Source organism: Calonectris borealis, chromosome 4 (genome assembly GCF_964195595.1).
Source record: "Calonectris borealis chromosome 4, bCalBor7.hap1.2, whole genome shotgun sequence".
Lineage (NCBI taxonomy): Eukaryota > Metazoa > Chordata > Aves > Procellariiformes > Procellariidae > Calonectris > Calonectris borealis.
The window spans coordinates 65,136,102-65,150,696 of NC_134315.1; the positions used below are offsets into that span (position 1 = coordinate 65,136,102).

Below are 14,595 nucleotides of genomic sequence, written 5' to 3' on the forward strand. Positions count from 1 at the left end.
GCGTTCTGTGCTGTGGGCGGGGCGGCGGGCCGCGGCCGTGGCCGCGGAGCAGCCATGACGCGGAGCTGCTCGGCGCTGGGTTGTACCGCTCGCGACAACGGGCGGAGCCGGGAGCGCGGCATCTCCTTCCATCAGTGAGTACGGCCGTCCCTCACGGCGGCACCCCGGACGCCGCGGGCGGCCCCCCGCCCATCCTCCCTCCCTCCCTCTCTCCGTCTCCCGCAGGTTCCCGGTGGACGCCGCGCAGCGCCGCGAGTGGATCCGCGCCGTGAACCGGGTGGACCCGCGGAGCCGCCAGGCCTGGCGGCCCGGCCCCGGGGCCATACTCTGCTCGCGCCACTTCTCCGAGGCCGACTTCGAGCGCTACGGGCTGCGGCGGAAGCTGCGGCGGGGGGCCGTGCCCTCCCGCTTCCTCCACCCGGTGCGTGCCGGTAGCGGCCGCGCTCCCCTCTCCCCCCGCGAGCCGGTGTGCGGTGACCTCCCCTCTCCCTTCCCTGCTAGGAGCCGCTGGGCGCCGGCCGGAGGAGCGGGCCCCCCGTCCGAGCTCTGAAGCAGCCTCTCCCCAGCCCTCCCGCCGGAGACCACAATTACAGCCTGAAGGGGCAGCAGGCAGCGGGCGGGGAGGCACAGCGGCCGCTGGAGACCCTGCAGCAGCAGCAGCTCCCGGCGGCCGGGAGATGCTCCCCCGCGCACCGGCCCAGAACGGTGGCGAACGTCCTCCGGGAGCTGGCGGAGAAGCAGCAGCTTTCTGAGGAAACCGTGAGTTTGCTGCAGGCCCAGTTTTCAGGTACTGCTGCTGGTGTTTGCTAAGGCAGAGTGCTTCAGGGTCTGTACTCCCTCGCCCCAGTTTTATGTATTTGTTTGACTTCATGGTATTGGTAATCCTCCTAGGTCCAATGCTATTGCGCAAAGGCTTTGCGATCTGTAGGTCCAGAAATCAGCAACCAATCCTGTAAAGAATTAAAATCTCCCTGAAAAATTCTATTACTTGAGGCTGGCTACAGCGCTCAGGTCAGACCTGTAACCAAGGCTGTTAAAATCAAACTGTGCCACCATTCAGCTGACAGATGACTCAAAAATAGTGTGTATTTAACTAGGAAAACCTTGTCTTCTGTGCTGTCCAGAAGCCATTTCAAATTGCAGATTCAACTGTAAATTAATGGCTTCTCTCCTATTAGGTCAATTTTTAAGCAGCACCCATATGTAGGACACAGTCTTTACTCAAAACTGTGGAATGACATAGATAGGAAGAGAGGGAAAAGTCGAGTTGGGGACTTGGCCTCAGACAGCGTGGTAGGGCACACACTCCCTGGCCACTGCCTGTCCCTAGGAAGAGGTGAGGCATGGGGATAGTATTGCTGAGCTGTACACTTCACACCAGACTTCAGGACTGAGTGCCAGAGGCTACCCTGTTGCCTTGTATTCTGCAATGTGTTTGTATTATGCATCCCTCTGTTAAGTTATCAACTATTTATTTGCTTCACTAAAGCTGACCTCTTATTTTTTTTAAGCAGATTTGCCTTGTGAGCTGCACAACTGGAGGCAGATGGCAGAATACTCACCAGAAATGAGGCAATTTGCTTGTATTCTCCACCTCTACCATATTAAGGCCTATGATTATCTCCGGAAGATTTTTCCCCTCCCTCATCCTTACAGCCTGACAAAGCAAGTTTTTATTCATTCATAATGTATTTCCAGGTCCTTATCTAGAAATAGGTGTAACAGATCTGTCCTGAAAACATTCAGCAGTAGTAGTTTTTCCCTACTTTGTTTTAGTAACAGAAGCAGAGCAGGAAGCAAATGTCAAGAAATATTTATACCCCTCATCTTGGAGAGCCAGTATGTGTTCATGCATGTGGGTCACAGCATAAGAATAACACGTTCCTCACATTAACAATTTTAGAGTAAGTGTGGAGTTTGCTAAGTATTCCCAGACGAGTATGGATGTGAAAAAAGCTACATTTCAGGGCCTCAGCTGCTGTAGGGTCTGTGTGTGTTTTACTGTTCACTGGGGAGGAAGGAGGAATACAAAAAAGCAGAGGTGCTTTTTTGGCACATGCTCTTGCCCTGTGATGTGCCGTGTAGGCTTGTGAGAGGGGAGCGATGAGCCAAATACTGGAAGGGTGAGCAAATACGAGTAAGGTAATCTAAAAAAAAGCAGCAGGAGGCAGTGTTAAGGGAGCATGTGTAGTGCTCCATCAACAGCCAAAACCAAGTGAGGAGAGATGGGCAGGAATAAGCGTCAGTAGAGGAAATCAAAACCAATAGGACTATACATTAAAAACTTCGGGACTGTTTTCTGGAAAAGGGAGAAGTCAAGAAGGGAACATGAGAAAGTGAAGGACTGCATAAAGCAGTTAGACTAGAGCTTTGGTTTTTCTCACCTTGCCCCACAAGGACTCTGAGAAGTTAGTAAATCTTGACTAGTGTCTGTTTCAAAGTTATAGAAGGGAGATATTTCTGTTTCACATAACTCAGTTGCGTAGGCTCAGAATTTACTACCTGAAGTGCTATCAGACCCATTAACACGGAGTCAAGTTGTAACAGCACACAAAACAAAAGCTCAGAAAGCTTTCCCCCTACAGGTTTTGAGTCTCAAACTCCTGTAGTGCAGTTAGAGGATGCCCAACAGATACACACATTGTGCATGCTGGCCCGGGGGGGTTTCACACAGCTTCCTCCAAAGAATCTACTCAGAGGGGTGCCAGGAGGTAGTGGACGGAGAGTATTGAGGAGAGTAGCATTCTACATGGGCTGCCGAGGCTTTCACATCTTCCAAACTGGATTAGGATGTACAGTGTGGAGAATGCCAGTTGGGAAGGAGAGCAGCCTGGTGTTGCTGGCCCTCTGCATAGCCTGATTTGCACTTCTATGTTTGGTTTAATTTTTTTTTCCTGTTCTCCTGATCTCCTATACATTGGAGAGGCAGGAAGCTGCTTTGTTACTTCCCTCCATGGTCAGTACTTTTGCTTGGCTTCCCGTCACTAGGGTGTGAGAAAAGAAACTCAGACTATGCTTTAAGAAAGGCAAGGCTCCTTGCTTTATATGCTGTGACTTAGCCTGCTCTACAGCTCTGGATGTGGCTGACCATGTCGTAAGTGGTAAAAGGTGCTGACTGTTGCTTCAGTTTTCTCAGAATCACATCTCTTAATCGCATCCTCCCTTTTTTTCCAGTTGGCTGTCTAATAATGAGGCTGCTGCAGGCTTCAGCAACGACATTTTTCTCCGCCTTCAGGAAAAGGTGGAGAGAGGGGAACAGGCCTACCGCTACTGTGCCCTGATGGTACAAGACATGCCCCTGCAGAAGCAGCAGGAGTGGGACCTGCAGACCCAGCGCCTGATAGGCTTTGTTGACTTGGGAGCAGGTGTCCTTGATGCTGACGAAGCTCCGCTGGCCTCAGAAGCGATAATCCTCATGGCAGTCGGCATCTCAAGTCCCTGGACAGCTCCACTTGGCTACTTCTTCGTGAACAGCACAACTGGCCACTTACTTGCTCAGCTGCTTCGTCAGACCATCAATAAGCTGAACAACATTGGCATCACAGTACTGGCTGTGACGTCAGGCACCACTGCTCGCGGTGCTGACACCGCCAGAGCTCTGGGGATCAAGATAGATCCCGAAAGGATTCAGTGCACTTTCCAGCATCCGCCCGGCTCTGCTCACAGCATCACGTACTTCTTCGACATTTGCCATGCACTCCAGCTAATAAGGAATGCTCTGCAGTGCTTCCAGAAGATAGAGTGGCTCAGCGACACCGTGCGGTGGCAGCATGTGGTGGAGCTGGCAGCTTTGCAGGAGCAGAGGGTATTAGAGCCATGCAGTCCTAAGTCAGGTGGACCTGGGAGTGAGGAGAGTTACCACCTGAAGGTCAACCTTGCTACTCTGTTGTTCAGTGAGGGTGTTGCTGACGCACTGGAACACCTCCAGAACCTGGGCCTGGCCTCATTCCAGAACTGCAGCGGTACTGTCAAGTTTGTGCGTTTGATAAGTCATCTGTGTGACGTATTTCATGGCAGAGGTCCCTATAGAAGGGGACTGAAGGGGCCTTTGCTAGCTGGAAATTACACCAAAATAAGCCACCTTTTTAATGAGGCCAGGAGCTTCTTTGTCACCTTAACAGACTCTATGGGGAGATACATCATTAAGAGCAAACGCAAACTAGGATTTCTGAGTTTCTTGCTCAATGCTGAAAGCCTCAAGTGGCTTTACACCAACTACGTGTGTCCAGAAGGCACTCCTTCCCACCACCTCCTAACCTACGCCTTCAGCCTCGACCCGCTGGAGCTGTTTGTCAGAGCCCTCCAGCAAGCCTGTGGCAGCAGCGGGAGCCCCACCTGCACTGTATTCCAGGCTGCTTATCACAAACTGCTGGCCAGCTGCAGCCTGGCACCAGGCTCACCACACAGCAGTGGCTCAGGCAATATGAGCTCCTTGGACATATCCCTGTCTCGTAGGAGAGATCTGACCCTTGGCAGCATTCGTGCTCAGTATAGCCCAGCTCGTGAGAGGACACTGGCAACAGAGTACCCCTATTGTGCAGGCCTTCTTTTGCATGGCTCTGCACTGAGTAATGCGCTGACAGACCTATCACTGCATGCACAGAGCATCACCTGCACCGCAGGCTTCATTGCTGAGCAATTAGCCTCTGACTTGCAATGTGAGGCTTGCCTTGCTTCCCTCTTTGAATCAGATGAGAGCAGGCTAAGATGCAGGTCAGTGCTCTACATAAAAAAGTTAGGTGGAGTAAGTCTGCCCTCGGCAAGCATGTACCACATAACGAGCATTTTGGAACAAGTCCTAAACCAGTATGGCAAAGTAGGAGACGGCAACAAAAACACCAAGCTGTGGCATTTGTCTCTAGAACAGAAAGTCTTCCAGGAGCTTCTGGGAGAAAGTCCCCTCTTCCCCACCCTCATGAACCATTTATTTGATGGGGAGTTGTGCATCAACAATCACTACACAATCTTAGTAAAGGAAATAACACGATGTTACTTAAACATCAGAACAAACCATGCCAAACACCTGAACTTGAAATACCATTGCGGAAGACACAGATTGAAGAGACTGAAGGGAAAACATTTGTTTCCATCACTACTGGGTAGCTGTCAGTCAAGCCAAACCCACATGGGGTCATGAGTACTCGTTGCTGTCCCAAGGATGGCTGTCCCCTACTGAGGCTCAGTGATGGTCAGATCTAGGCAACACACGCGAGGAAATGATGTGGTGTCTTCCCATTATTTGGCCAGCAAAACTGGTGTTGCTAAGTCATGATGTGTTGGGCCACTGCAAACCATCTGATCAGAGTTTGGCTGAGTAAAGCAAGGAAGTCACTGATCCTATGTTCCATCTAGCAATCCTGCAAAGCAGCCATATATTTCATGAGACTTGCATGGCAGGTCAGGATGAGCAATGGTTGTTCAAGATGCCTGGGAAAGTGGTAGGGGACACTGCAGAGTGTCCCCTGGGAGGTGCTGGGTGGCTTAGTGGTGAGAGTGCTCTTGCCAGGAGAAAATTGATGCATCTTCCACACAGTTGCAGGAATCATGTGTGCTGGCAATTTGATTTCACCAGAGGAGATCTGCTTTAAAAAAAGCCAGAGGCAAGAAAGCTTGCAGAGCTTTTACTTAAAAAGGAAAATAAAGCTGTGAAAAGAACATGGCACTCAAGTTGTACACAAGCTCTAATCTTCACTCCTATATGTCTCATCAAACAGCTAAACAAGCTGTTTAAGTCTAGATCCCCTAGAGGGGAGAATACAGTATCAAACTGCACCCTTAAAGCCCCATGTTTTACAGGTGAGGTAGTGGATACTAAGCAGAGAGGCTGTTGTCCATGAATGTGAGACAGCGGCGCTGAGGCTGTGACCAGACTGTTGTGCCCAGCAGCACCCAGGGGCACTGACACCCTCCTTTCTGGGCAGGAGCCCCAGGCACTAGCACATGGGTGTGCTGCAGCAGGACGAGCATTTCAGGTCCCATTTCATGGCCCCATCAGGTCACCCACTCAACTATGCCACATGGTCCCGTGTGTTCTGCAGCCCAGGGCATCAGGCCGTCTCCTTTTCAGATGCTGTTTCCACTGATTACTTGAATCACAGATTTGATGCCACCAAGTGGGACAGGCTGCTTCAGTCAGTTCATTTCTGTGGCAAGGGAGCCGCCTCGGTATGCAGTGCTTTACCTGGAATAGCAAAGTTTGGTGTAACTGCTGCTAAATGGTTTCCCTTTGCTATGCAGAACAGCAGTTGCATCCATAGAGATGAAAGGCAACTATTTCTCACAAAACTCTGGCTGTTCAGTTACCTTTGAGCTGCATGTTGGAGATGGGATGAAAAATGGTGACCCACCATGTCCCACGGCAGGAATAATATTCAAGGTGCCTTTCTACCTACCAGTGACTTGACAAAACTGTCCCTGGTCGGTTTGGGTTCTTCCACCTCTCCTTAGTCCTACTCACTCATGGTTGGAGCAGAGCTGCTGCACTCAATTCCTCATGTTCTGCTTTGAGAGCGGCAGCACCACAGAACTTCATGCGTTCTCTGCTGGGAATAGCAAACCAAAACCTCTAGAATTTTTTTTCCAGTCCCATTACCTATGCAAAAAGCCATGTTGAAGCCGTCACTGCCATGGAGCCATTCCAACTACAAGATACTCTGCAGGAAACTATTTCCCTCCCGTATATATGCAATTTTTATGACAACTGGCAAAATACTGCTGAAATCCCCGTGGTAGATTGGTTGCACTCATGTAATGTTGTAACTTTTGCATTGCCTAAACCGCCAGCCCCATTTTTTTCGGCTGGACATAAGCCTGCTGCCACTTCCTGTTTACATCTGAGGGAGCTTGTCTTGCTTGATTCATACTGAGCCTCCTCCCGAATGGGAAGCTCTTGCACAAAGACACACATGAGCTCCTGGCTGCTGGGGTGAAGTTGTGAACATGGCAGGCGTGCTGCGTACAGGGCCTCCCAATCTCTGAATTTCTCATGGGTTTTGTGCAGTTGCTGCCGATAGATGAACTAAGCCGGAGATCGCTGCGCAGATAGGCTGACGGTCAGGCTCTATGCATTCCTGTGGCTGACCTGCCCGTACCCGTGACCACCACAGGTTACACATCCTTTTGTAATTCACTGAAATATTGATGACAGAGGTTTTCAAGAGATGTTGAGGAAGTTTTACAGGGCTTGGCAGGATGATGATTGAGCAAAAGCACATTATTAGAAAAAAGTGTGGTAGTTACCTAATTAACAAAGCTATCCAATATTATAAGAAAGCTTGACAGGTTTTACAGGAACCCTGTACCAATTGCCATTATGTTCCAAAAATACAGACCTGCTGTTGCCCACCACAGATACTGCTGGCTGTGCTCACACCGCAGGAACTGTCAGGTTTCAGTGGAATTTTTCAGCATTCATAACTCCACAATTGCCACTAAGTGATTTTCTGCACCACTCCTTTTGCCACAGTGTCTTTTGGACACTACTTTGCCCAGCAATTCCTTGCTCAGATGCTCACCATCCCTCTCTGAAACACCCTTGATCTTGCTAGCACCACACCCTCCATGAGGTCCATACAAGCCTACCCGTAAGTCACTTAGACCATCTCATTCTTTCTCTCAGTCCTCCACTGGAGCCTAAGGTAACCAACAGCCTTCTCTCGTGGCAGCTGGTGTGCTAGGGAGAAAAAGCTCAGTTCAGTAACATCTTTCATTCGCTCAACATCCTAACAACGCTCCTAAGGCTCCCTGAGCATTGATTGCATACTACCTTTACCAAGCTGCTAAAAAAAGCTGAACGTAGAAATTGGATGCACAAAAATAAAACCAGGTTTTACTTTGCAGAAACAAGCCACAAGCTCTTAACTGACTTGTATTCCGTAATGCAACTGAGTAATATAGCTTTGCAAGAGCTGCTTACAAACCTCCTCCCCAAGAGAGACATAAAAAGACACAAATGCCACAAGAAAACAGCGCATTGCATCCTGCTAACAAGCAGTCTAAGGCTCTCAACAAAGCTTTGCCTCAAAGTTTTGCCTGGGGTCCTCAATGACCTCTGTGTAGCACCCTGCTGTCTTCAAGGGTGCTGCAGAATGGCCTCACATGTCTTTCTGCTCAGTCTGAGCCTAACTCTTGTCCAGCCAGTGCATGTGAAAAAGCTATACTTTCTTATTAAAGAGTTTAAAAGAAATTTAGAAATTATCACATGGGCTCACCTGGTGCTGGCTTGATTGACACATTTTGGCCCTTTATGAACTGTGTCACAACGTGCCACGAATTGCTATGCATGACAGTACACCAGTAACCAAGGGTTTATCTCTGGTAGGATTTGATCTCATACTGAAAATCCAAAAGTGGATCATCAGATCCACTTGCATCAGAAGTGGGCCTAGTGTTACAGATTCATTTTGATTTTTCAGTGCAAATCTTCTGTGTATATTTGTCAGTGTTGAAGGAAAGGAGTGCAAAAAAAAAAATCGTATTTACAGAATAGTATAAATGTTTATTTTTCTTTGTGATTTATCTGACTTTTATTTGTACAATATAGAAAAGTGTATTCTTTGAATAGGTCTAGTAAATATAAATTTAATTTTTTTTTACTTTCAGATGTAAACAGAACTAGAAAATGAACCCTTGCCCCATTCCCAATTATTTTTATGTAACTGGATGAACTTGACTGTAAATCTTGTCCAGCAGTTTGATGCAAATGGCTAAGGAAGTACAAAAACCAATTCACACATTCTACACCAGGGAGAGGGGAGAGAGGAATCCAAGCTTAATATTTGAAAAAGCTTGTTCAAAACAAAATAGAAGAACTAAGAGCATTTGATTGCACCTTCGAAGTCTTTACAAGCAAAATATTCTCAAGCAATGCCATCATACATAATTACAACTGTAATCTAAATTTCACAAGTATTTTTGCACACTGTATATAAATACACGTCACAAAAGGTGCAATTTAGAGTAAGACACAGAATATATACAAAATTAACACAGATTGAAGTCTAAACAAAAGAAGGCATATTGCAATCTGTTTGAAAAATAACGTAAGTAGGTATTACTTTATTCACTTACACTAATTTACATTTATACAAATCTTACTGGACATACTATATTAGTTCACTAGAAGTAAACTGAATATCTGCACTATCTACATGTAAAGTTACTGCACTGATTTTTTTAGTAAATCCAAGTCCTAATTATGAAAAAAATGTACTTACATGAGAGGTGGATTCCCTTTTCAGAGATTTGCACAAATATACTTGCTATTTAGGCTCAGGGAGATGTTAATAGCAGACAGGGCCCTTCAGACTGTGACTGGCAGGTCAAACCTTGTCTGCAATGGCCACTCAACAGGCCTGCCACCACTGCTGGCCGCCTCTGAGGCCCTTCGCGCCCCCGAGGCATTTCGAGGAGGCACAAGAGAAGGGTCAAGGAGAAAGGGCCTTCTGCTCAGTGCACAGGACCATGGGGTGAAGGCAGGAGTGGAAGCATCCTCCCATCCTATTGCCATCACATATGTAGGCACTTAGCTCTGCTGCTGGTTTGCCTAGCCCCTACCTTTTCCCAGCCTGGCCCTGCTAGAAAAACCTGGAGGAAGAACTCTGCTGCATTTCTCTGTATTTACAGTTTTACACGAGGAATACAAAATCCCTTTTGCAAAAACCTAGCTAATTCAGGCTGCAGTGAGATAGGTAATAAAAATGCCTGTGATTAAACACGGTTATTGATATTCATGGTAGGAAGTAACCTAACCAGGTAAATTTTGCAAATGTGTTCCACTATCAAAAATGTGATCTGAGATTGCCTGTAACAAACTGAAAAAATCCCCTGCCCTAGTCTATACACAGCTATAGTTGATTCTCCCTGCCCCCCCGCTTTGTGTAAAAGGATCCGTGCATCTGTTTTGTTAGCAATCCTGATTCTGAGCTAGCATCCTCTCTGATCACGGCTCTCACAGTCGTTCTAAACACCACTAAAAAAAAACCTTATGCCAAGTAAATTGCTAACATACAGAGAAGCAGCATCCTGAAGACCCACAACCAGGCTGAACATGATCCCTACCTGCATTTGCAAGTCAATTCGGATGCAGATTGTCTCGAGTCCTCATTAAGATTGTGGTTCCACCATCTCCCATGACCTCAGCTTCTCAGTCTTAAACACTTTTCCAGGGTTACTGCGTGATCCTAGAAAACACAACGGACTGCACAGCCCTACCTCCAATGAGGGATTAGGCTGCTGCAGGCCTCTGAAAAACCAAGCTTCACCTAAGCAACAGCATCCATCTGCTGCACACTTAGGTAACACTGTACAGTGGGCAGACAGTCCGGCGTTGTGGCGTGGCTGCTCTTCCTCACTTCTGACAACAGGTCACTGTCTTAGCCTTCAAGTTCCAGCTTAAGAAACATCTGAGCTCTCAGCCACATTCCAATCAAAAAATTCCCATTAATTCCATTCGCCTCTAAACTCCTTGGGCCCCGCTCCAGCAAGATTCTCCACCACTTTGCCCAATGCTAAATCTGCAAGCAACTCCTCTGTATTATTGCCTGTGTATTTCACAGTGCTCCATGCACTGAAGGAACGTGCTGTGTCAGGTCCTAAATACAAGTACTGCCTTCCATTTAGATGCTCATTTTTACACACTTCCTTTCAGAACTATCTTGGATACACTGATACATCCTTATTCGCCTGTTGCCAAAAGCATCACCTGGCGGTTGACATCACCTGTGTTTTCCTGTATGCACAAAGTGATGCAACTCCATACACTGTAAATAATATATATTATAATAATTTATATATGCCCTTCAGGCAATTATTCTGGGGGAAAGGGGAGAACACATCTAATTTTTAAGAAACCCAAGGTAAAAGCTGTACATTGGGAAGAAGAATCGTCTTAAGTAGAAGAGGATTTAGCTAAGATTTAAAAGGCTCTACATCTTGTTATAAAAGATTTTCTTGTTTCAATCTTATGCAGGTCAATTTACAACAAGCACCAAATTAACAAATATTAAATCCTCTATGCCAAACCAAAGTGTCCCTGTGCCTTAAGTGTTCTGTTCAGTCCACTTCATTGTGGCTCATGTGCATGAGTCAGCAGTTCATAGCACAAGGGTCACTTTTGGACTTCCCTGCAGAGTTAATAACTCTCATCAAACAGCGTCCAAACTCCTCCAGGATCATGCGCTCTGCTGCAGCTTTTGACTTGCCCATCTTCTCCGCTTGCTCTGCCTGTGCGAGAAGGCATTCGCAGGTTGCATCAGCTACCTCCTTGGTTACAAATGTAAAGGGCAGCCTGAAACAAAGAAAGATCCACTCACTCTCAGCAAAAACACACAATGCATCTAACTGCTGGGCTGGGCAACTTTTTAGTACAAGGACTGATGAGATTTCATCTGTCCCATTGCTTCCAAGAGCCTATAGACAACCAACAGGGAGTGAATAAGCCACAGTTACAGTCAAATGAACTGGTGGACCATTGTGCTTTGGTGTCTGCCTCCATTAATGGTACATTTTGAAATAGACTTTGAAATGCCCAGGTACATAGAGAAATTCTCCAGCTTTTACTATAAGGGCAGCTCAAGGATTACATCCTCTCAGTAAATGGGACACTTGTACTTCATGCTTTCTGTGAGCATATGGGCAACCATGAGAAGACAACGCTTAGTTACGTGCTTGAACACAACTAAGCTTGGCATACTCTAGGTTCCACAGAAAGCACGGTTGCATGAACAAAAAGCTCCATTCACCTGAGTGTTCCTGCTTCTACAGCTTACACAGATAACATTCAAAGATGACAGCGACATACCTGTCACATACATCAGAAAAAACATGTTAGAAGCAACTGAAACAGGGTGCTGCATTAACTTACTTCCCACCACCACTGCTGAGCGCTGGTGTTGGCCTTGTCAGCAGATCTGAGATCTGGGAAGATAACTTGGTCTTTGCAGCGGTCTGCTGCTGGACTCTAACTTCTGCAGCATCTGCTAAATGCATCAATGTCTTTCGCTCTGGGCTTTCTTCAAAATTTTTACAGCCAATGCATTTGCATATGGAAGAACACATGATTTTTGCCTGAAAGAAACAAACATGAGAAACTTGTTGCAATCTTCAGTCCCTTTATGACAAGCCACAATGAAAAGGAAATCTTGTTTTAATCTCTTATCAATTAGCCACTAGAAGAAACCCCCAAGTAGTAGTTTTCTCCCTAAATTCTCACCTCAAACTGAGATGCCTTCCCAGAACGTATACTTGAATTAAATGCAAATCAATGGTTTCCCATTCATCCCTTTCTTCACCAACCTACTTGTTTCCGGTGGAATTTAGGTGGTTGAGCTATAAGAGAGGTCAGTCTGCCACTGCCTCTACATCCACAGACTAATCAGTTAGCTGACACAACAACTTTTGCTTTTGTCTTCCACAGACATGTTCTATCCCAGAGCGTCTGTGGGATGCTGCTTCAACTCCTCCTAGGGACCGTGGTGCAGTAGATTTCTTTAGGAAATACTGCTCTTCAGTAAAGGACAAATCCAAGCCTGAGTTCAAAGATGCTACATGATTTAAAATTAAACTTATACAACAGAAGTGATCAATTTTGCCATATACATGGCTTTCTATGTGCAAACTGCTGGAAGAAGAGATAACATTCTAGCAATAGAAAAGAATAAAAGAGAAAACATTATAGCAATACAAAGAAGAGACAAAGCAAATCAGAGAAGTCGCAGCACTAAAGGGAAAAAGTCAGTATCTTTAGGATGAGATAATGCTTCATACCTCGTAACATTCGCAGTAGTTTTTGAGACATCCCGAGCGTTTACAGTTACACCCTTTGCTGTGTCTCCGATCCGATTCTCCTTCCTTTCCTTTTCCTATTTTGGGCTTGAAGGCTTCAGGGTTTCTGTCAAGGCAGGCCTGTCAATGCAGACCCAAAGGGTCAGTCACTGCATGCAGGGAGCAGAATTTAGAGGTGCAATAAAAGAACTTAAGCCTTGCACATGTGGGAGGAGATCAGGGCATTATACACCCACTCTGCTCTACGCCGTAGCTTGAGAAGACACAAGCTAAACGGCTTTCATCCCAGGGGCAGGGGAAGAGGCCCCTCACCTTTATTGCTTTTTGCCTATCATTTTCATGGTCCAGGTTGTTATAACAATTTGTACAGTTGCAGTTATTGCAGAATTCACCATTTGCAAAACAATCACAATACCTGAAACAGAAGATGCAGAAGGCATTTGTAAATGTGACAATTACATTGGTGTTAATATTGATGGCAGTAGCAGAAGTTCCTAGTCTGGCGATATGCACATGCACCAATAAGGGTAAGGGTCACCCTATGCTCAACTCCGCGTGTACAAGTGATATCAGCCTCATTGCAAGGCCTAAATCCTCTAGCGCAGGTCTAGCTGCTATCTAACGACACAGGTATAGCTGAAGGGTGTCCATTTGAGCTGATGTTCACATAGCACAGGTCCCCATAGCAGCAAGAGAAGCTAATGAGACTTTTTTCTAGGGCAACTTCTGGGTGGCTGACCCACATATTGAGGGCCATCCTGCCACAGCCACCTCATAGCCAGTTTAAGTCAGCCTTCAGGAGCTCTCATACAGCCAAAACAAAAGGCAAGCAATTGGAGTGCCAATCAACAGGCAAACTGACTAACACAGCAATGAGCCTTTTTTTGTTAGTTTTGCCCATAAGCTGTTTGCAGCTGTGAACGGAGGCAGAGTTCACCAAAGCAGGGATGGAAGAATAGAAAAGGAATAACAAGTGGTACACCGCATAGGCTTTGAAGCGCAGGTAACTAGGGAAAGGATCTGAATGAGGATAAAGCTGTAGTTATCAGAGACTTTTTAAAGGGACAAGTATGCGAATAAAAAGCAGCAAAACGTTGACAGGAAAAGCCAATCACATTGCCATGGCTCTTATGTACCTCTGCTACCTCCCACCAAAGCCAAGATCTCACCATCCCACAGATCTGATACATGGAACCACCACGTTCATTCCCAGCTCAAACATGGCTTTGGGCCACAAAAACTGGCACATTTCAATGCTTCCAGTACCACCTCCAGCTATAGCTGATGGAAACTGCTGATCCTCTTCAGTTGCTTTTCAAATCCTGCTGGGAGCCTATGTTCATTTTTAGGAGCCTAAACTCCTTGCAAAACTGGCTTTCCATGGCTTGCCCAGCGTAACACTACAAGAACTAGATTAGGGTTGCCCTGGAGTCCACTACAACCCTTCATCTGGTTGAACTGCATTTTGGTGATTTTTAGCATTCTGAATGGTCCCACGGACAAACTACATCAAAAGCTTTTACAACCTGTAATAGGTCTCCTTTCTGCCCTGTTTAAAATTCAGTAGTGGAATGGTCCTGGTTTCCAAAACAAACAGCGCCAGCATCAACCCAGAGCATCAGTGAGCAAATAACTTCTCCGAGTTCTCTTCTCTGTAGAATAGGCTATATGCCTACCTTCAACATTCATTTGGGAAAAAGCAACTCCCCTTCCAGACAGGAGGAAGTTTTACTAGTGAGAAAGCACCTTTGCCAGAGTGAATTACCCATTTGCTCTGCACGAATGCCTAGCCATTTAAAGATATAATTACAG

General features: G+C 46.5%; 3 protein-coding genes across 11 annotated transcripts in view; 1 reads left to right on the forward strand and 2 right to left on the reverse strand.

Moving 5' to 3' along the window:
• The window catches only part of SEC31A (SEC31 homolog A, COPII component), a 59,828-nt gene extending 49,686 nt beyond the window's left edge, over positions 1-10,142 (reverse strand). The window contains exon 1 of the mRNA XM_075149849.1: positions 10,060-10,142. The gene's annotated coding sequence lies outside the window, so the exon portion shown is untranslated. The remainder of the gene's footprint in view (positions 1-10,059) is intronic.
• THAP9 (THAP domain containing 9) lies at positions 29-9,206 on the forward strand. The gene is made up of 5 exons (XM_075149859.1): positions 29-134; positions 226-421; positions 502-787; positions 1,515-1,665; positions 3,175-9,206. Exons 1-5 carry the CDS (start codon positions 55-57, stop codon positions 5,135-5,137), a joined length of 2,676 nt encoding a protein of 891 aa, XP_075005960.1. The 5' UTR covers positions 29-54; the 3' UTR covers positions 5,138-9,206.
• The window catches only part of LIN54 (lin-54 DREAM MuvB core complex component), a 43,115-nt gene continuing 36,991 nt past the window's right edge, over positions 8,472-14,595 (reverse strand). For 7 of the 9 annotated variants that reach the window (XM_075149867.1, XM_075149862.1, XM_075149865.1 and 4 more), the window contains 4 exons: positions 13,096-13,198; positions 12,766-12,903; positions 11,864-12,066; positions 8,472-11,287 (listed from right to left, as the gene is read on the reverse strand). In XM_075149867.1, the coding sequence (XP_075005968.1) occupies positions 11,086-11,287; positions 11,864-12,066; positions 12,766-12,903; positions 13,096-13,198 (646 nt within the window). In that variant the 3' untranslated portion in view covers positions 8,472-11,085. Of the gene's footprint in view, positions 11,288-11,863; positions 12,067-12,765; positions 12,933-13,095; positions 13,199-14,595 lie in introns of those variants that run through there. The other 2 variants (XM_075149866.1, XR_012673578.1) reach the window with 2 other exon arrangements.

Coding starts and splice junctions, on each gene's coding strand:
- THAP9 (XM_075149859.1), top strand. CDS start 55: ATGACGCGGAGCTGCTCGGCGCTGGGTTGTACCGCTCGCGACAACGGG. Junction 422..501: donor CCTCCCGCTTCCTCCACCCG/GTGCGTGCCGGT, acceptor CTTCCCTGCTAG/GAGCCGCTGGGCGCCGGCCG. Junction 1,666..3,174: donor CATCCTTACAGCCTGACAAA/GCAAGTTTTTAT, acceptor CTTTTTTTCCAG/TTGGCTGTCTAATAATGAGG.